Raw genomic sequence first — 17950 nt, 5'->3', positions numbered from 1 at the left:
TTTATGGGCTGGTGCAAGCATCTCGGAGTTGGAATATTCGCTTTGATGAGATGATCAAAGCGTTTGGGTTTATGCAGACTTATGGAGAAGCCTGCGTTTACAAGAAAGTGAGTGGGAGCTCTGTAGCATTTCTCATATTATATGTAGATGACATACTCTTGATGGGAAATAATATAGAATTTCTGGACAGCTTTAAGGCCTACTTGAATAAGTGTTTTTCAATGAAGGACCTTGGAGAAGCTGCTTACATATTAGGCATCAAGATCTATAGAGATAGATCGAGACGCCTCATAGGTCTTTCACAAAGCACATACCTTGATAAGATTTTGAAGAGGTTCAAAATGGATCAGTCCAAGAAGGGGTTCTTGCCTATGTTACAAGGTGTGAGATTGAGCTCGGCTCAGTCACCGACCACGGCAAAAGATAAAGAAGAGATGAGTGTCATCCCCTATGCTTCAGCCATAGGATCTATTATGTATGCCATGCTGTGTACCAGACCTGATGTAAACCTTGCCGTGAGTTTGGTAGCTAGATACCAAAGTAATCCCGGCAAGGAACACTGGACAGCAGTCAAGAATATCCTGAAGTACCTGAAAAGGACAAAGGACATGTTTCTCATTTATGGAGGAGACGAAGAGCTTGTCGTAAAGGGTTATGTCGACGCTAGCTTTGACTCAGATCCGGATGACTCTAAGTCACAAACCGGATACGTGTATATGTTGAATGGTGGAGCAGTAAGCTGGTGCAGCTGCAAGCAGAGCGTCGTGGCGGGATCTACGTGTGAAGCGGAGTACATGGCAGCCTCGGAGGCAGCGCATGAAGCGATTTGGGTGAAGGAGTTCATCACCGACCTAGGAGTCATACCCAATGCGTCGGGGCCAATCAAACTCTTCTGTGACAACACTGGAGCTATTGCCCTTGCCAAGGAGCCCAGGTTTCACAAGAAGACCAGGCACATCAAGCGTCGTTTCAACTCCATCCGTGAAAATGTTCAAGATGGAGACATAGAAATTTGCAAAGTACATACGGATTTGAATGTCGCAGATCTGTTGACTAAACCTCTCTCGCGAGCTAAACATGATCAACACCAGAACTCTATGGGTGTTCGATTCATCACAATGTAACTAGATTGGTGACTCTAGTGCAAGTGGGAGACTGTTGGAAATATGCCCTAGAGGCAATAATAAAAGTATTATTATATTTCATTGTTCATGATAATTGTCTTTTATTCATGCTATAACTGTATTATCCGGAAATCGTAATACACGTGTGAATACATAGACCTCAATATGTCCCGAGTGAGCCTCTAGTTGACTAGCTCGTTGTGATCAACAGATAGTCATGATTTCCTGGCTATGGACATTGGATGTCGTTGATAACGGGATCACATCATTAGGAGAATGATGTGATGGACAAGACCCAATCCTAAGCATAGCACAAAGGTCGTTTAGTTCGTTTGCTAGAGCTTTGCCAATGTCAAGTATCTCTTCCTTAGACCATGAGATCGTGTAACTCCCGGATACCGTAGGAGTGCCTTGGGTGTATCAAACGTCACAACGTAACTGGGTGACTATAAAGGTGCATTGCAGGTATCTCCGAAAGTAGCTGTTGGGTTGACACGGATCGAGACTGGGATTTGTCACTCCGTATGACGGAGAGGTATCTCTGGGCCCACTCGGTAATGCATCATCATAATGAGCTCAAGGTGACCAAAGTGTTGGCCACGAGATCATGCATTACGGTACGAGTAAAGTGACTTGCCGGTAACGAGACTGAACAAGGTATTGGGATACCGACGATCGAGTCTCGGGCAAGTAACGTACCGATTGACAAAGGGAATTGTATACAGGGTTTGATCGAATCCTCGACATCGTGGTTCATCCGATGACAACATCGAGAAGCATGTGGGAGCCAACATGGGTATCCAGATCCCGCTGTTGGTTATTGACCGGAGAACGTCTCGGTCATGTCTACATGTCTCCCGAACCCGTAGGGTCTACACACTTAAGGTTCGATGACGCTAGGGTTATAAAGGAAGTTTGTATGTGGTTACCGAATGTTGTTCGGAGTCCCGGATGAGATCCCGGACGTCACGAGGAGTTCCGGAATGGTCCGGAGGTAAAGATTTATATATGGGAAGTCCTATTTTGGCCACCGGAAAATGTTCGGGATTTTTCGGTATTGTACCGGGAAGGTTCTAGAAGGTTCCGGAGTGGGGCCCACCTGCATGGGGGGACCCACATGAACGTGAGTAGTGGGGGAAAGGCCCCACACCCCTGGTCAAGGCGCACCAAGATCCCCCCTTAGAAGGAATAAGATCATATCCCGAAGGGATAAGATCAAGATCCCTAAAAAGGGGGGATAACAATCTGTGGGGAAGGAAATGATGGGATTTCTTTCCTCCCACCTTGGCCAACGCCCCAATGGACTTGGAGGGCAAGAAACCAGCCCCTCCACCCCTATATATAGTGGGGAGGCGCATGGGAGCTTAACACAAGCCAAGGCGCAGCCACTCCCCTCCCCAACACCTCTCCTCCTCCGTATATGCTTGGCGAAGCCCTGTCGGAGTACTGCTGCACCAACTACACCACGCCGTCGTGCTGCCGTTGGAGCAATCTTCCTCAACCTCTCCTTCCCCCTTGCTGGATCAAGAAGGAGGAGACGTCTCCCGTCCCGTACGTGTGTTGAACGCGGAGGTGCTGTCCGTTCAGCACTTGGACATCGGTGATCCGAATCACGTTCGAGTACGACTCCATCATCACCATCCCCTTGGCTAGCTTCCGCTCGTGATCTACAAGTGGTATGTAGATGCAAACTCTCTCCCTTGACTCGTTGCTTAGATGAACTCATAGATGGATCTTGGTGAAACCGTAGGAAAAATTTTAATTTTCTGCAACGTTCCCCAACATTTGAGTGACTAACCACTCAGAACCTAGGAAACATTGGAATCGGTGAGAATGTAGTACTTGATGAAGAACTCATAAGAAGTTATGCAGTCCCAAGACAATCTCGAGATACCAGGGGGTAATACTCAACGACGAATCAAAGTAGAGGTTGGACTGGGGTATTGCTCTACAAAAGACAAGTGCTTAAACTTGCACGATAAATGGTATTTAAAGGAGAACATGGTCGGAACCACGATTGCAAAAGGCCAGATCCCAGATATAAGATGAACTTATACCAAAGGAATAATTAATTTAAGAGAAGCTTTGATGATAAGATCTACATCGTGTCCATGGGCATGAACGCAAGGTTCAAGGTCGATTCCCACTTCGTCAATGTATAACCTCCCATTCACTTCTCGCTTTGATAAAGGCATTAGTGTTGAAAGTTTTACCTGGTGAAATACCAGATGAGTATGGCTCGTGAAAACTTCCGAGTTCACACATATCAAGGAAGGCATAGGTTCAACCCATCAAGGCATCTTGGGAACGTATACCATCAACTTCAGGGGTAAATAACTCAAGCTCGGAAGTAAAGCATGGTTGACAAGGCAGAGGATACAATTTACCAAAGGCATTATGTATTAGAGAATGAACTCACAAGGTGATTAATTATGAAGGACACTATCGAATAATAATCCAACAGTGGATATGGCGATCCACAATGGAGCTGATGTGAGTATCGATACCCAACCAGAGGAAGTAATAATGCAAGGGCGTCAGATTATAGAATATCTGAATAATTCGATGCTTAGATAACAAGGAAATTATGATTTCCGAAACAAAGGATCAGAAGCAGACTGTTTGATTAAAAATGAATAAGTTGAATAGACTTGGGGGTACAATCGACGACAACTTGATTGGTCGAGGATTTTCGGAAGATCGGGTAGTATTTGAATGTATTTTTGTGAAACACATGAACAACTTTGGACGAAGGATACTCGGCAAGCGCGAGTAATTATCCGTAGGGGTATTCATGAAGTAAGGAACTGCAGGGCAGTAAGCGTAAAGAATTCTCGGAATATCGAAGAGTATTTCAGGACATCTTGTAATAACAAGAGCAACTGGGGATGACAATATGAACGATAGGTGTAAGTAGTTATCCAGAGGGATTTATCGATGGAAGTGAATTGCAAAAGCGATGGCACATAGTCTCGAGAGCACATCGTAGAGTATCTTCGGAATCTTCTGGTGCAGCAGGCGGTCATCGGTAACGAGGGGCTCTCCGGGAGAAAGTACAATCAAAACCTAAAGTTAGTTTTGTTTTTAGCAAAATCATTTAACCCGAATAGAAGAGAGATCAGAGTCCCAGAGCATAGATGAGGAATAAAAGATCCTAATACCACCAAATGGTGACGTGGGCCCATGGGCCGCACAGCCATGTTAGTAAAAGTTTTGTAAACTCTAGACTCAACTTCGGCCAAGGAGTGTGGAAGGGGGATTTCTACAGGCAGTCGGCTCTGATACCAACTTGTGACGCCCCCGATTCAATCGTACACTAATCATACACGCAAACGTGTACGATCAAGATCAGGGACTCACGGGAAGATATCACAACACAACTCTAAAAATGAAATAAGTCATACAAGCATCATAATACAAGCCAGGGGCCTCGAGGGCTCGAATACAAGTGCTCGATCATAGACGAGTCAGCAAAAGCAACAATATCTGAGTACAGACATAAGTTAAACAAGTTTGCCTTAAGAAGGCTAGCACAAACTGGGATACAGATCGAAAGAGTCGCAGGCCTACTGCCTGGGATCCTCCTAACTACTCCTGGTCGTCGTCAGCGGGCTGCACGTAGTAGTACGCACCTCCGGTGTAGTAGGAGTCATCATCGACGGTGGCGTATGGCTCCTGGACTCCAGCATCTGGTTGCGACAACCAGAAAGAAAGGAAAGGGGGAAAAAGGGGGGAGAAAGCAACCGTGAGTACTCATCCAAAGTACTCGCAAGCAAGGAACTACACTACATATGCATGGGTATATGTGTAAGGAGGCCATATCAGTGGACTGAACTGCAGAATGCCAGAATAAGAGGGGGATAGCTAGTCCTATCGAAGACTACGCTTCTGGCAGCCTCCGTCTTGCAGCATGTAGAAGAGAGTAGACTGAAGTCCTCCAAGTAGCATCGCATAGCATAATCCTACCCGGCGATCCTCTCCTCGTCGCCCTGTTAGAGAGCAATCACCGGGTTATAACTGGCACTTGGAAGGGTATACTTTATTAAGTATCTAGTTCTAGTTGTCATAAGGTCAAGGTACAACTCCAAGTCGTCCTATTACCGAAGATCACGACTATTCGAATAGATTAACTTCCCTGCAGGGGTGCACCACATAACCCAACACGCTCGATCCCATTTGGCTGGGCACACTTTCCTGGGTCATGCACGGCCTCGGAAGATCAACACGTCGCAGCCCCACCTAGGCACAACAAAGAGGTCAGCACGCCGGTCTAAATCCTATGCGCGCAGGGGTCTGGGTCCATCGCCCATTGCAGACCTGCATGTTGCGTGGGCGGCCGGAGAGCAGACCTAGCAACCTCCATTACAAAGGAAGTTGCGTTAACGCAGTCCAACCCGGCGCGCGCCGCTCAGTCGCTGACGTCACGAAGGCTTTGGCTGATACCACGACGTCGAGTGACCATAACTGTTCCCGCGTAGTTGGTTAGTGCGTATAGGCCAGTGGCCAGACTCGGATCAAATACCAAGATCTCATTAAGCGTGTTAAGTATCCGCGAACACCGAACAGGGCCAGGCCCACCTGTCTCCTAGGTGGTCTCAACCTGCCCTGTCGCTCCGCCACAAAGTAACAGTCGGGGGCTGTCGGGAACCCAGGGCCACCTCTACCGGGATGGAGCCACCTGTCCTTTCAGCCCCCTCATCAGAATCACTTGCGGGTACTCATCGAACTGACCCGACTTTAGTCACCATCTGTATAGTATGTATGTATGTATAGTATATACCCGTGATCACCTCCCAAGTGATCACGGCCCGATAGTATAGCAAGGCAGACTGACAAGAATGTAGGGCCAATGATGATAAACTAGCATCCTATACTAAGCATTTAGGATTGCGGGTAAGGTATCAATGACTGTAGCAACAATGACATGCTATGCAACAGAATAGGAGTAACCGAACAGTAACATGCTACACTACTCTAATGCAAGCAGTACAGAGAAGAATAGGCGATATCTGGTGATCAAGGGGGGGCTTGCCTGGTTGCTCTGGCAAGAGAGAGGGGTCGTCAACTCCGTAGTCGTACTGGGTAGCAGCGGCGTCGGTCTCGGTGTCTAGCGGAAGAAGAGGGGGAAGAAACAATGAATACAATGCAAACAGATGCATGACGATGCATGACAAAGCAAAACGTGATGCTAGGCGTGCCCTAACGCGGTATGAGGTGATGTCGGTGAAGGGGGGAAACATCCGGGAAAGTATCCCCGGCGTTTCGCGTTTTCGGACAGATGAACCGGAGGGGGAAAGTTGCGTGTTCGATATGCTAGGGGTGTGTGGCGGACGAACGGGTTGCATATCTGGAATCGTCTCGTCGTTCTGGGCAACTTTCATGTAGAAAGTATTTTCATCTGAGCTACGGTTTATTTTATATTAATTTTAAAAGATTTAAAATCATTTTAGGATTAATTTAGTTATTTTAATACAACATTATCCAGAACAGTGTTTGCTGACGTCATCATGACATCAGCATGACGTCAGCAGTTGACCTGGTCAACCCGACATGGGGGTCCCGCATGTCATTGCCTAACTAACTAACTAACTGTTTAGTCAAATTAATTAGCAGGTTAATCTGGTTTAATAGTTAGTTAACAGAATTAATTAAGTTAATAATTCTTTAATTAATTAATTAATTAATATTATTTATTTATTTTATTATTATTTTTAATTCTTTTCTCTAACATTCTAGGATGGGCCCCGGCTGTCATTGGGCCAGGGGCCATAATGGATTTGGGCGCTAGCGGGCGTTGGGCGCAACCCGAACTGGCGCAGCGGGCGCCCGTCCGCTGCCTCAGGCGCGGCCAACGGGGGGGGGGATGGCGAGCCGGGGCGCACCCTCGCCGGCGAGCGGCGACGACGCAGACCGGTGCGGGACTGCGTCCGCAGGGCGACGCGTGGCGGAGTGGTTGCAGGGGCGACGGAGGCAAGGACCGGGCGGTGCGGCCACAGGTGCGGTGGTGCGGGCGAGGTAGGCTGGGCGAGGCGGGGCATCGGACCGGGCAAGGGACGGAGCCCCAAGGCGGCAAGCAGCCGGGAGGGGTGGACGCGGTCAGGGCCGCCTAGCAGGGGCGCGCGCGGACACGGCGAGCGCGCAGCCATAGCGAAACGGCGGCGGAACAGAGGGGGGGAATGGGGGAAGCGTGCTCACGGGGCCCTGTAGTTGTGCTAAAATGAGCTCGGGGAGGCGCCGGAGCTCGGGGTCGCGATGATCGATGACGAGGACGGAGATGGCGCGATGTAGCCGCTGGGGAGGAGGAGAAGGAGGCAGGCCGGCGACGTGGTGGTGGCAACGACGGGCGACGGCATCGGGTCGAGGAGGAGCTCGAGGAGGCTGGCGGCGATGCTTCTGGCGAGGGGCGTTCCGAGCGACGGCGATGGGATCCAAGGGCGATGGGGTTGACGGGTGGGCATCAGCGGCGTATTTCCGGCGACGGCGCGGGTGCAAGGTGTCGGGGGCGGCGGTTGCCACCGACGGGATCCGCACGGGGGGGAACGGAAAGAGAGGCGGGCGAGATCGAGGGGAGAGGGGGGTTTGCCTCGATCCAGATTGGATCGGGAGGGGGGAAGGTGGCGACGTGGGGGGGAGTGGGAGCGAGTGGGTTAGGGTTTGGTTCGATGGGGGATAAAGGGAGAGGGGTGGACCGGATGGGCCAATTGGGCTGCAGTGGGGTCGGTTGGCCCAGGGGATTAGAGGGTTTTCCCCTCTATCCTTTTGTTAGTTGTGTTTTCTGCCTTTTTTGTGTTTTCTTTTCTTTTTATTTAATCTTTCAAATTGTTTTTGTTTTGTAAATCATATAGTTAGCACCAAAATTAGTAATAGTACTTATACCACTAGCATAATTATGTTTGTAGTTATAAAAATAGGTTTTCAATTATTTAATCATTTAAGAGATGTTTAAATAATCGTTTCAGCTACTGTTTTACTTATCTTAGAACAATTAGTTACTTTATAAAAATATGGTTTCTTCACCAAAATAATGTATGGATTATTTGTCGCAAACGGACATTTTAGTTTTAATGTTTTGAAACTTTTGTTGTTTAACTTGATTTTCAAATTTGAATTTGGATCGGTTTTTGAACTAACCCAAGATCATCTACTGTGACAGAGGTGACGGGGCATCATTAACGGGGTTTATTGTAGCCTAATTATCCAGACGTCACATATATATATATATATATATATATATATATATATATACCATGCATCGCCCTTTAGCTTTCTTTTGCGATGAATGGCTTTGTATGTTAGCTGGTGAGTTCAGTAATTCTACTAAATGCTTGGCTTCAATAGCCCGCATATTCCATCTAGTGATTCTTTTCATGAATGGATGACGTGTAGAATTATAATAGGAGATCAACTCTTGAATGAATTGTCGCTTTATTACTTTTTTTCAGTGTCAACACTTGTTGCTTGTTTTTCACATAATTATGATCTAGCAAAATTTCCCGTTTTGAAATGACATTTTCTTTCGGATTACATGAAGAATAGAACAAGACGTCTCTTAAAGGTGGATTTTTCTTCTTCTTAGTAATGCTCCAATCCAACACGACACGCCACAGGCGAGTGTCAAAAAATGGAATGCGATGAGACGAGTGGAGTGACAAATGAGACCTCCATCAATGACCATTCGCGGCGCCATAAGTAGAGGCGCTGCTGGCGATGGGCCAAGACTAACCCAAGCCACCGGGAGGGTCTCACCGTGCACGCCGGCCGCTGCCAGCCATGGACACCTTCTTCCTCTCGCACGGCTCGCCGGCGATCTGCATCGACGAGAGGATCCCGGCGCACGGCTTCTTCAAGTCGTGGCTGCCAGCGGCGGTGGCGGGCGCGCAGGCGCCGCACGCCGTCCTGGTGGTGTCGGCTCACTGGGAGACCGACACTCCGGCCGTCAACGTCGTCCGCGGCACCAACGACACCATCCACGACCTGCAGGGCCTCCCCTCCGAGATGTACAAGGTCACCTTAATTCCTCACACCTCTGCTTGTGCCACGAACACGAGTTGACATGTTTGTTCGCGCGCTATGCATATGCAGCTGAGGTACCCTGCGCCGGGCGCGCCGGACCTGGCCATGAGGACCAAGGAGCTCCTGGAGGGCGCCGGGTTCGGGCCGGTGAGCGAGGAGCACGGCCGCGGGCTCGACCACGGCGCCTGGGTGCCGCTGATGCTCGATTCATGCGCGCATGCATCTCTTCTCAACCAACGTACGTACGCTCCGTCCGTGATGGACTCGACGCACGCACCCACGCGCTGGCCGGTCTGGTGGGACCCACCCACGACGCCACGTCCATCGCTTTTCTATCCTTTCTCTCGTCAAGCCAAATCACTCTCCTCTCCTCTCCTCTCGTCAAGGTGAAGCCAAATCACGCGTTCGTCCATCTCTCAATCTCAAGCCTGCCCCCGGCCGTGTGTTAGTCGCCTCGCCGCTGCTCTCCGGCGCCGGGATGAATCAATCGCCGCCGTCGCGATTTCTCCCAACCTCGTCCATGATTTGACGCTCGCCAACAACTTACAGAGCTTAGTCGCGCTCTCGACCGCACGGCCAACCCAACAAGCAGAGCAGGGCAGAGGAACCTTCCGCGCGCGCGTCGTCGTCTTCTCCGCCTCCGGCATGGCTCCGCCGTGGAGCAAAATCCGACTCCTCCTGCTCCAAAAGCCTACTTCCATCCACACGCGGTCCAGTCTCACCCCCCGACCGCCGAATCCACCCCGCCGCGCCTACAGACCTCCCTTCCTCGTCGCCGACCGACCGGCCAACAAAGCCGTCGCCGTCGATTCCCACCGAAAGCAACATCCTTTTCTCCGATTCCAGGCCCACCCACACCTTGGGTCCTCGCTTCCGACTCCAATTTCACCCGAGAGCCGATAAGCACTCTCTCCTCCACCGCCTCCCTCCGCCCCGCCCGAACCCACATTGTTGTACGTCGCTCGCCGTTGTCCATGGTCTGGCCCCGGAGAAGACAGCATAACGACCTCCCAATTAGCTTGAGGCGTCCAGCGGAATGAACGCGCCGGGAGTCGCCGCCGGCGCGCTCCTCTGTTCGCCCCTGCTGTGATTGATGGTGCCGCGTCTCACTGGCAGACGTCTTTCTCCTTTCCGGAGTATACAAGTAGTACGTATTCTGCCAGATCAGACGGTTCACGTAATAACATAGGAGTAGGCCTTTTCTTATTTAACTAAATAAAGTTGCCCGTTGATATACTTGTTAGAACTGATCCAAGACACACGATGGATCTTCCAAGAACCAAGCAATCACACGAGCGCGTCATCGAAAATTTCTGAACGAGGTTCACAGCTACATTTCCGGGCCTAACTACGGACGCTCCTCCCCGTAACACCGCTACAATACCGCACGCCGGCCGCCGGCTCCTCCGTTTACCTGTGCTATTATGTTGACATACATACCGTACGACTCATAATCCAACTATAGCCTTCCTTGTAAAAAGATACTACCTCCGTCTGAGAATACTTGTCATCAAAATGAATAAAAGAGGATGTATCTAGACGCATTTTAGTTTTATATACACCCCTTTTTATCCATTTTGATGACAAGTATTTTCGGACGAAGGGGGTACTCGACACGACTCTAACAATATTCTTCACAAGAACTAAATCATTCTTCTTCTTTTCTGCACGAAAAACTAAATCTTGATTCTTACATTATGGCACATAGGGAGTACCAGAGGCAGGCGTCTCTCCATAGTATAATACACTCTCCTCCCGTCAATGGTAACCGACATATAACCTATACATAAAAAACGTCTTACATTACGGGGCGGAGAGAGTACCTACCACACACACAGACCATCAAAGCAAAAGATGCATGCAAAAGCATCATCGAACCAACTGCCTCCATATAGATTGATCACAGCTGTGTCTTGAACATGGTGGCGTGCCCAAGGCGCTGGACGATGTCGGCCACAGAAGTCGGCACCTTGGCCTGCGTGATGTACATGGTGACAGGGAAGTAGACGGTGAACAGTCAGAAGGCGGCGGCGCCAAGTAGGCCGAGAATGGCGTTGAAGAAGGAAAACATCAGCGACATCACCATGGTGGCGGCAACGAATGCCGTGCGCAGCACCAGCTTGCACATGGTCAACCGCGGCGCGCCCCGGCGGCCCAGCAGCCGCCCCACGAGCTCCCTGTGGAAGAAAGTCGCGTCCGGGTACCGGGTCCGGAGCCTCTTCTCGTAGCAGACGAACACGGGCTGCGCGTACACCTGGTAGGCGCCCTTTCTGCCGCCCTTTCCCACGATTTCTACCGCTAATTTCTCCCGCCCTTTGTCCATAAGATTTCCTCCATCTTTTTCCATCAATGTCTCACACCCCTTTTCCCTGCTCATTTCTCCCACCCTTGGTTCCCACTTTTTTTATTTCAAACTATAAGAACATGATACTAAAATCCGATCACATGAAATCATGAGTAATACAATTTAATGTGAGATGGTATGTTAATAACTTTCCCCGACAATGCATATTGGATGTCATCAAACAAAATACAAAAGAGAACACTTCACTCTCTTTCATGAACACGAACATTATATGTATAAAACAATATATTCTTTTTTTGCGGGAATAACACAAAATATCCATGCATGCACAAGAAAATATTTGAAATGAGTAAATTGCCTCTACCATCAATGATGCACCGCCTTGATACCCTAACCTACACTAGTGCAGAACCGACCTTTAGTGCCGGTTCGTGACGGCCTTTAGTGCCGGTTCGCCAACCGGCACTAAAGAGTGGGGACTAAAGCCCCCCCCCCCTTTAGTACCAGTTCGTCACGAACCGGCGCTAAAGTGCAAACACGTGGCACGAGCCAGGCCCGGGTGCGCGTAGGGCTTTAGTTCCGGGTGCGCGTAGTTTTTTTCCCTTTAATTTTGTGTTTTCAGTTTAATTTAGTGATTGTTTTACATTATAATGACACTAGTAGAAAAAAGGGCTTTTGTCCCGGTTGGTAAGGAACCGGGACTAAAGGGTCGTTACTAATGCCTCTCCCCTTTAGTCCCGGTTCTTACACGAACCGGGACTAAAGGCCGCGGCCATGTGGAGCTCCACCTTTAGTTCCGGTTGGTAACACCAGCCGGGACTAAAGGAAATTTTATGATTTTTTTTTTGAATTTTTTTGAATTTTTTTTATTTTCACATTTCTGAATTATTTAACCTCTAATCTCTAATCACCACCCCTCATCACTGCTCAATTTATCCTCTAATCTCTAATCATCCATCATCATTCCAAATCATCTAACTTCCCGAACGGTCATCCATCCTCTCACTCCCCCAGCCTGAGCACGCTTAACTTTCGGGTTCTATTCTCCCTCGTTTCCAAGTCTGCACTTGTTGTTTTCCTGACAATAGTAAGATGTCAATCCTATTAACCCTCAGGAATTTTGCTTGAGCATGAAGTGACACATTTCACTGTTTGAGTTTGAAACTATTGTTTTAAAAAACAATAATTATTTAGTAACACTAATATTTCTTAAATAATTAGTTTGACCATTGTTTGACCACAGTTTGACCAGATTTGACCAAAATTCAAAATAACTGATATAATTATTTAGTAACACTAATATTCTAGAATAATTAGTTTGACCATTGTTTGACCACAGTTTGACCAGAGTTTGAAATCTTTTCGATTTTTCCACTCTAGATCTTAAAAGCCCCGTAACTTTTTTCTGTTAGGTTTTTGAGGATTTTGAAAATGTTTAACGGGGTTCCCAGAAAACCATTTTAGTCACCCCAGATAAAGTAGAAGCACAGCGTCGCAGGTCCTCGAAGGACGAGGGGTTCCAATTAACATGAAGCCAATGTCGGATGCAACACCAAAGGAATTTAGCCAAAGAACAATGAAAGAAAATATGCTCAATGTTTTCAATGGCCCCACAAAGCACGCATCTATCAGAGCCCGGGCCATTCCTTTTCCGGATTTGATCAGCCGCAGGAAGCTTCCCACGAAAAGCTTGCCACATAAAGATTTAATCTTAGGAGGAATACGGGCCTTCCAAATGTTCTTAAATTTCTACGTGAGAGCACCGGAGATAAGCTTAGCGTAAGCAGTCTTAACCGAAAACTGACCAGAAGAGGTGTGAGGCCAAACGACCGAATCATCTTCATCCAATAGCATGGGGAAGCAAGCAGTAAGACGTTGCGAGTCTTCCAACTCTGCGGGAGAAAGGATCGACGAAAGGCGAGGTCCCAATTATTAACGGAGAGCTCGAAGATATAGATCTCCGGATCAGAGCAGTAAGAGAAAAGAACCGGGAAGGGCACCGCGAGAGTGGACTTCCCGACCCACCAGTCTAACAAAAAACGAGTGGACTTACCATTTCTAACTACAAATTTAATCAAAGACTGAAAGATAGGCCTAACTTTAACAAGATGATGCCAGAACTGGGAGCCACCCGAGGAAGATGCAAACATGGGACTCGAGTCCGGGAAGTATTTGGCCTTGAGGAAGGATAACCAGAGGGGACACTCCTCAAGGGACATGATTTTCCACCACCATTTTACCATCAGGCACTTGTTCATAACCGAAGTATTAATGATCCCTAAGCCCCCCATGCTCTTAGGTCTGCAAATCAGTTTCCATTTGACCAACCTATACTTGCGCTTGTTATAAGAAGAATTCCAGTAAAAAGCACCCCTGTGTTTGTCAAAGCCCGTGTGAATCCCTCCCGACAAGAGGTAAAAGCCCATTAGGAACATTGGGAGAGAAGACAAACAAGCGTTGGTGAGGGCAACCTTGCCCGCTTGGGTGTTGTAACGGCCTCTCCACGGTAAAACCATGTTCCCTACCTTGGTAACTGCCGGAGCGAAATATTTAGCTAGGAGCTTATGGGGGAAAATTGGGAGGCCGGAATATTTGAAAGGGAAGGAACCAAGGGAACAATTTAGGAGATGCGCAACTCTCTGAGCCTCGACATCGGAGACCCCAGTGGTAATGACTTCGCTCTTTGAAAAAATGATTTTAAGATGCGACAGGGCTTCAAAACAGAGGAGCAGGAACTTCAGATGAGAAATAATGGCCTCGTTAAGCTCCACCATGATAATAGTGTCGTCCGCGTATTGAAGATGGGTAATGCCATTGGGGATAAGGTGAGAGCTGACAGGGGAAATGTGACCAGCCATAGCAGCTCGAGACAAGATATGTGAGAGGGCGTTCGCGACAAAGTTGAAGAAGAGGGGGGAGGCCGGGTCACCTTGTCTAAGACCCCTGCCATTAGCAAAAAAGTTACTGATCTGCCCATTGACCGACACCGCCGTGTGACCTCCCGTGACTAGCTGCATAAGACGGTGCACCACCTCACCATCGAAACCCTTAGCAAGGAGAACCTGGCGGAGGAAACGCCAGCTGACCGAATCGTATGCTTTTCCAAAATCTAGCTTGAGAACCACAACTTTAGTCCCTTGGTCCTCAAATCATGGACAATCTCATGCAAACAGAGCACACCATCCAGAATGTATCTACCCTTTATGAACGCGGACTGAAAAAGACTAATAACACGGTGAGCGATCGGAGATAGCCTAGTAGCCAAACCTTTGGCCGGTAACTTTGCGAAGTTGTTGATCAAGGCAATAGGTCTAAATTGGGTAATCAAGTCAGCCCCTTTGACTTGAGGAATAAGAGTGAGCACATCGTAGTTCAGCCTAGAGATATCAACAGTTCCCAACCAAAAGCCTTGGATAATCGCCTGGACATGGCCCTTTAACTAAGGCCAGAATTTCCTAAAGAAAGGGATGGAGAAGCCGTCGGGCCCCGAGGCCGCGTTAGAATTGGCAGAATGGATTGTCTCAAATATATCATCTTTAGATAAAGGAACTAGCAATTTCTTGTTCTCACCAAACGAAATCTAGTCGCTGGAGGACCAAAAAGTACTAGCCAATCTAAAGCCCACCTCAGGTTTAGCGGAGAGAAGAGAGGAAAAGAAATGAACTACATGGCTCATAATCTCAGGTTGGTCAGCGACCCTGACACCATTGATAAGAAGGCTATCGATGAGACAACGCTAGCGCCTACCGTTGGCAAGGGCGAAGAAATACGTAGTTGGAGAATCGCATTTTAGAGTCCAATTGATGGTGCCTCTTCGCCTCCAATATTTTTCTTCCAGGTGATGAAGAACTAACAGGGCCTCTTCCAAACCATAACGTATCTGCCACTCTGCGGAAGAAAGTCCTGGACCGTCAGCACGAGCATCAAGGGAGCCAATTTGGGCAGCCAGCCGCACTTTGTCGTGCCTAGACTCCGCATAATGGTTCTTGGACTAGCCACGAAGGAATCTACGAAGAAAGTAGGAGCACTAATGCCAGTCGTCCATCGGGCCAAAGGAACGCCGGTCAGAGGATAAGAAATTAGCGATCTTTTGAGCTACCAGGTCTACAAAACTGAAAGGATCGATATGGTTGACTAGAGGGGGGGGGGTGAATAGGCAACTAACAATTTTTAAGCTTTTCTTTAACAATTTAAACCTTGCAACAAAATAGGTTGTCTAGATATGCAACTACGTGGACAACCTATATGATGCAATGACAACTAGCACACAAGCAAGCAATAGAAACAACACAAGTAAGCTTGCAAAAGTAAAGGCACGAAATAACCAAGAGTGGAGCCGGTGAAGACGAGGATGTGTTACCGAAGTTCCTTCCTTTTAAGGGGAAGTACGTCTCCGTTAGAGCGGTGTGGAGGCACAATGCTCCCCAAGAAGCCACTAGGGCCACCGTAATCTCCTCATGCCCTCACACAATGCGAGATGCCGTGATTCCACTATTGGTGCCCTTGAAGGCGGCGACCGAACCTTTACAAACAAGGTTGGGGCAATCTCCACAACACTTGGAGGCTCCCAACAACACCACGAAGCTTCACCACAATGGAGTATGGCTTCGAGGTGACCTCAACCGTCTAGGGTGCTCAAACACCCAAGAGTAACAAGATCCGCTAGGGATAAGTGGGGGGGGGAATCGAATATCTCTTGGTGGAAGTGTAGATCGGGCCCTTGTCACCCAATCCCGAGCAAATCAATAAGTTTGATCGGATAGGGAGAGAGATCGGGCCAAAATGGAGCTTGGAGCAATAATGAAGCTTGGAGGTGGAAGAGGTAATCAACTAGAGGTAGGAGACGCCCCTTTTATAATCATGGAAAAGATCCAACCGTTATCCACATGTTTAGCCTACAACATGCGGTACTACCGCTCCAGAAGCGAGGTAATACCGCAAGGCCACACGGTACTACCGTGGAGGACCACGGTACTTCCGTGGCAGCAGCAGAGGCTGGGACGTGCCTGACTGAGTGCAGTACTACCGCTTGCACGGTACTACCGCTCCCCCTTGCGGTACTACCGCAAGGCAGGAAAGTCAAAGCCTACGAAGAGCGGGGATGAAATAAAATACATCCGCACCTACTTCCGCTGAAAATGAAACAGTGCAAAAAATCCGACACGGTACTACCGCGCACGAGGCGCGGTACTACCGTTGAGGCGCGGATGTAAAAAATTTACATCCGCTCCTACTACCGTGATGCAGCGGTACTAGGTATGAGGGCCATGGTACTACGACTCCAGGAGAGCGGTACTACCGTGGCCTCCCGCGGTACTACCGCGCAGGACATGCGGTACTACCGTGAGGGCGCGGATGTAAAAAATTACATCCGCCCCTACTACCGTACCAGAGCAGCACTAGGCCTGGTAGCCATAGTACTAAGGCTCCAGAGGAGCGGTACTACTATGACCCCCAGCGGTACTACCGCAGGTGCTTGCGGTACTACCGCTCCATAGTGCAGTACTACCGCAAGTACAACAGTAGTCGTCAGATTAAGCACAACTAGGATAATGGAGAGATGCTCCAAAGTGCAAGGGAAAGGAAGGACATGTGTACGTGTTGATTCCACCCGAACCTTTCCGACGCGGACCCCCTCTTAATAGTACGGCTCTCCTACGACTCAAATCCACCAAAGAGAAACGTAGAACAACGCCGTCTTCAATAGTGTTCGAGGGGCACCAAATCGTCTCGTGCCTAGTGATGAAGCGTTTGAGAAACTCAAGGCACACGATTAGTCCGCAAAAGCATTGTCATCGATCACCAAAACACCTAAGGGATAAATATGCCCTTACAATCTCCCCCTTTTTGGTGGCTTGATGACAATACGGGATTTGCACATAGATCAGATAAAATAGGGCAAAGGCAAACCCCACCTCTCTAGAATATAGACGGGCTCCCCCTAGATGTGTGCAATCTAGATAGATGCTTTGGGCTGCATAGCACACAAGCTAGGATCAACACTCCCCCTATATTTTAGAGACTGGCATGATGACTAACATCTAAGCAGAGCATAGCAAAAAGGTAGCACAATATATCACGAGCTTGCTAAGATAGATAGAGTGCATATGTCTTACACCATATGAAGTAAAGGAACCCAAAGCAACTGAAACGAGGTTCAAACGAGAAAGCAACAAACACACCGAACACGAACGACAACACACGACTCGCAAATCCCTACGCTCTCTCCCCCTTTGGCATCGAGACGCCAAAAAGGCAGAGAGGACACCTACACACAAGAGGTGGCTCAAGCAGGGAACTCATCCCAACCCTCTCCGTCGGACTCCTCGGCAGCAGGGATGGTCTCCTCAACGTCCTCCTCAGAATCAGTCCACCTGTAGCCTTGCTTCTCCATCCACTCGGCCTCTGGAGTGATGCGATCCTCAGAACTGCCAGACACATCCTCACCATAGAGCTGCAAGATCTTCTTGTCCCGGCGACGACTCTCCTTGGATGCCACGTGAGTCCT

General features: G+C 48.6%; 1 protein-coding gene across 1 annotated transcript; it reads left to right on the top strand.

Annotated features, from left to right (window-relative positions):
- Positions 1-8807: 8807 nt before the first annotated feature.
- LOC123066027 (4,5-DOPA dioxygenase extradiol) lies at positions 8808-12020 on the top strand. The gene is made up of 2 exons (XM_044489196.1): positions 8808-9128; positions 9207-12020. The coding sequence occupies exons 1-2, from the start codon at positions 8895-8897 to the stop codon at positions 9525-9527; spliced, it is 555 nt and encodes a 184-aa protein (XP_044345131.1). The 5' UTR covers positions 8808-8894; the 3' UTR covers positions 9528-12020.
- Positions 12021-17950: the final 5930 nt, after the last annotated feature.

Source organism: Triticum aestivum, chromosome 3B, assembly GCF_018294505.1.
Source record: "Triticum aestivum cultivar Chinese Spring chromosome 3B, IWGSC CS RefSeq v2.1, whole genome shotgun sequence".
NCBI lineage: Eukaryota > Viridiplantae > Streptophyta > Magnoliopsida > Poales > Poaceae > Triticum > Triticum aestivum.
Note: the sequence above shows the minus strand (reverse complement) of the source record. Positions and strands in the feature narration are given on the sequence as shown.

Bases quoted from the DNA above. Each gene is read 5' to 3' on its own strand.
- LOC123066027 (XM_044489196.1), top strand. From the start codon at position 8,895: ATGGACACCTTCTTCCTCTCGCACGGCTCGCCGGCGATCTGCATCGAC. The intron at 9,129-9,206 runs GTCACCTTAATT...ATGCATATGCAG, and splicing joins TCCCCTCCGAGATGTACAAG to CTGAGGTACCCTGCGCCGGG.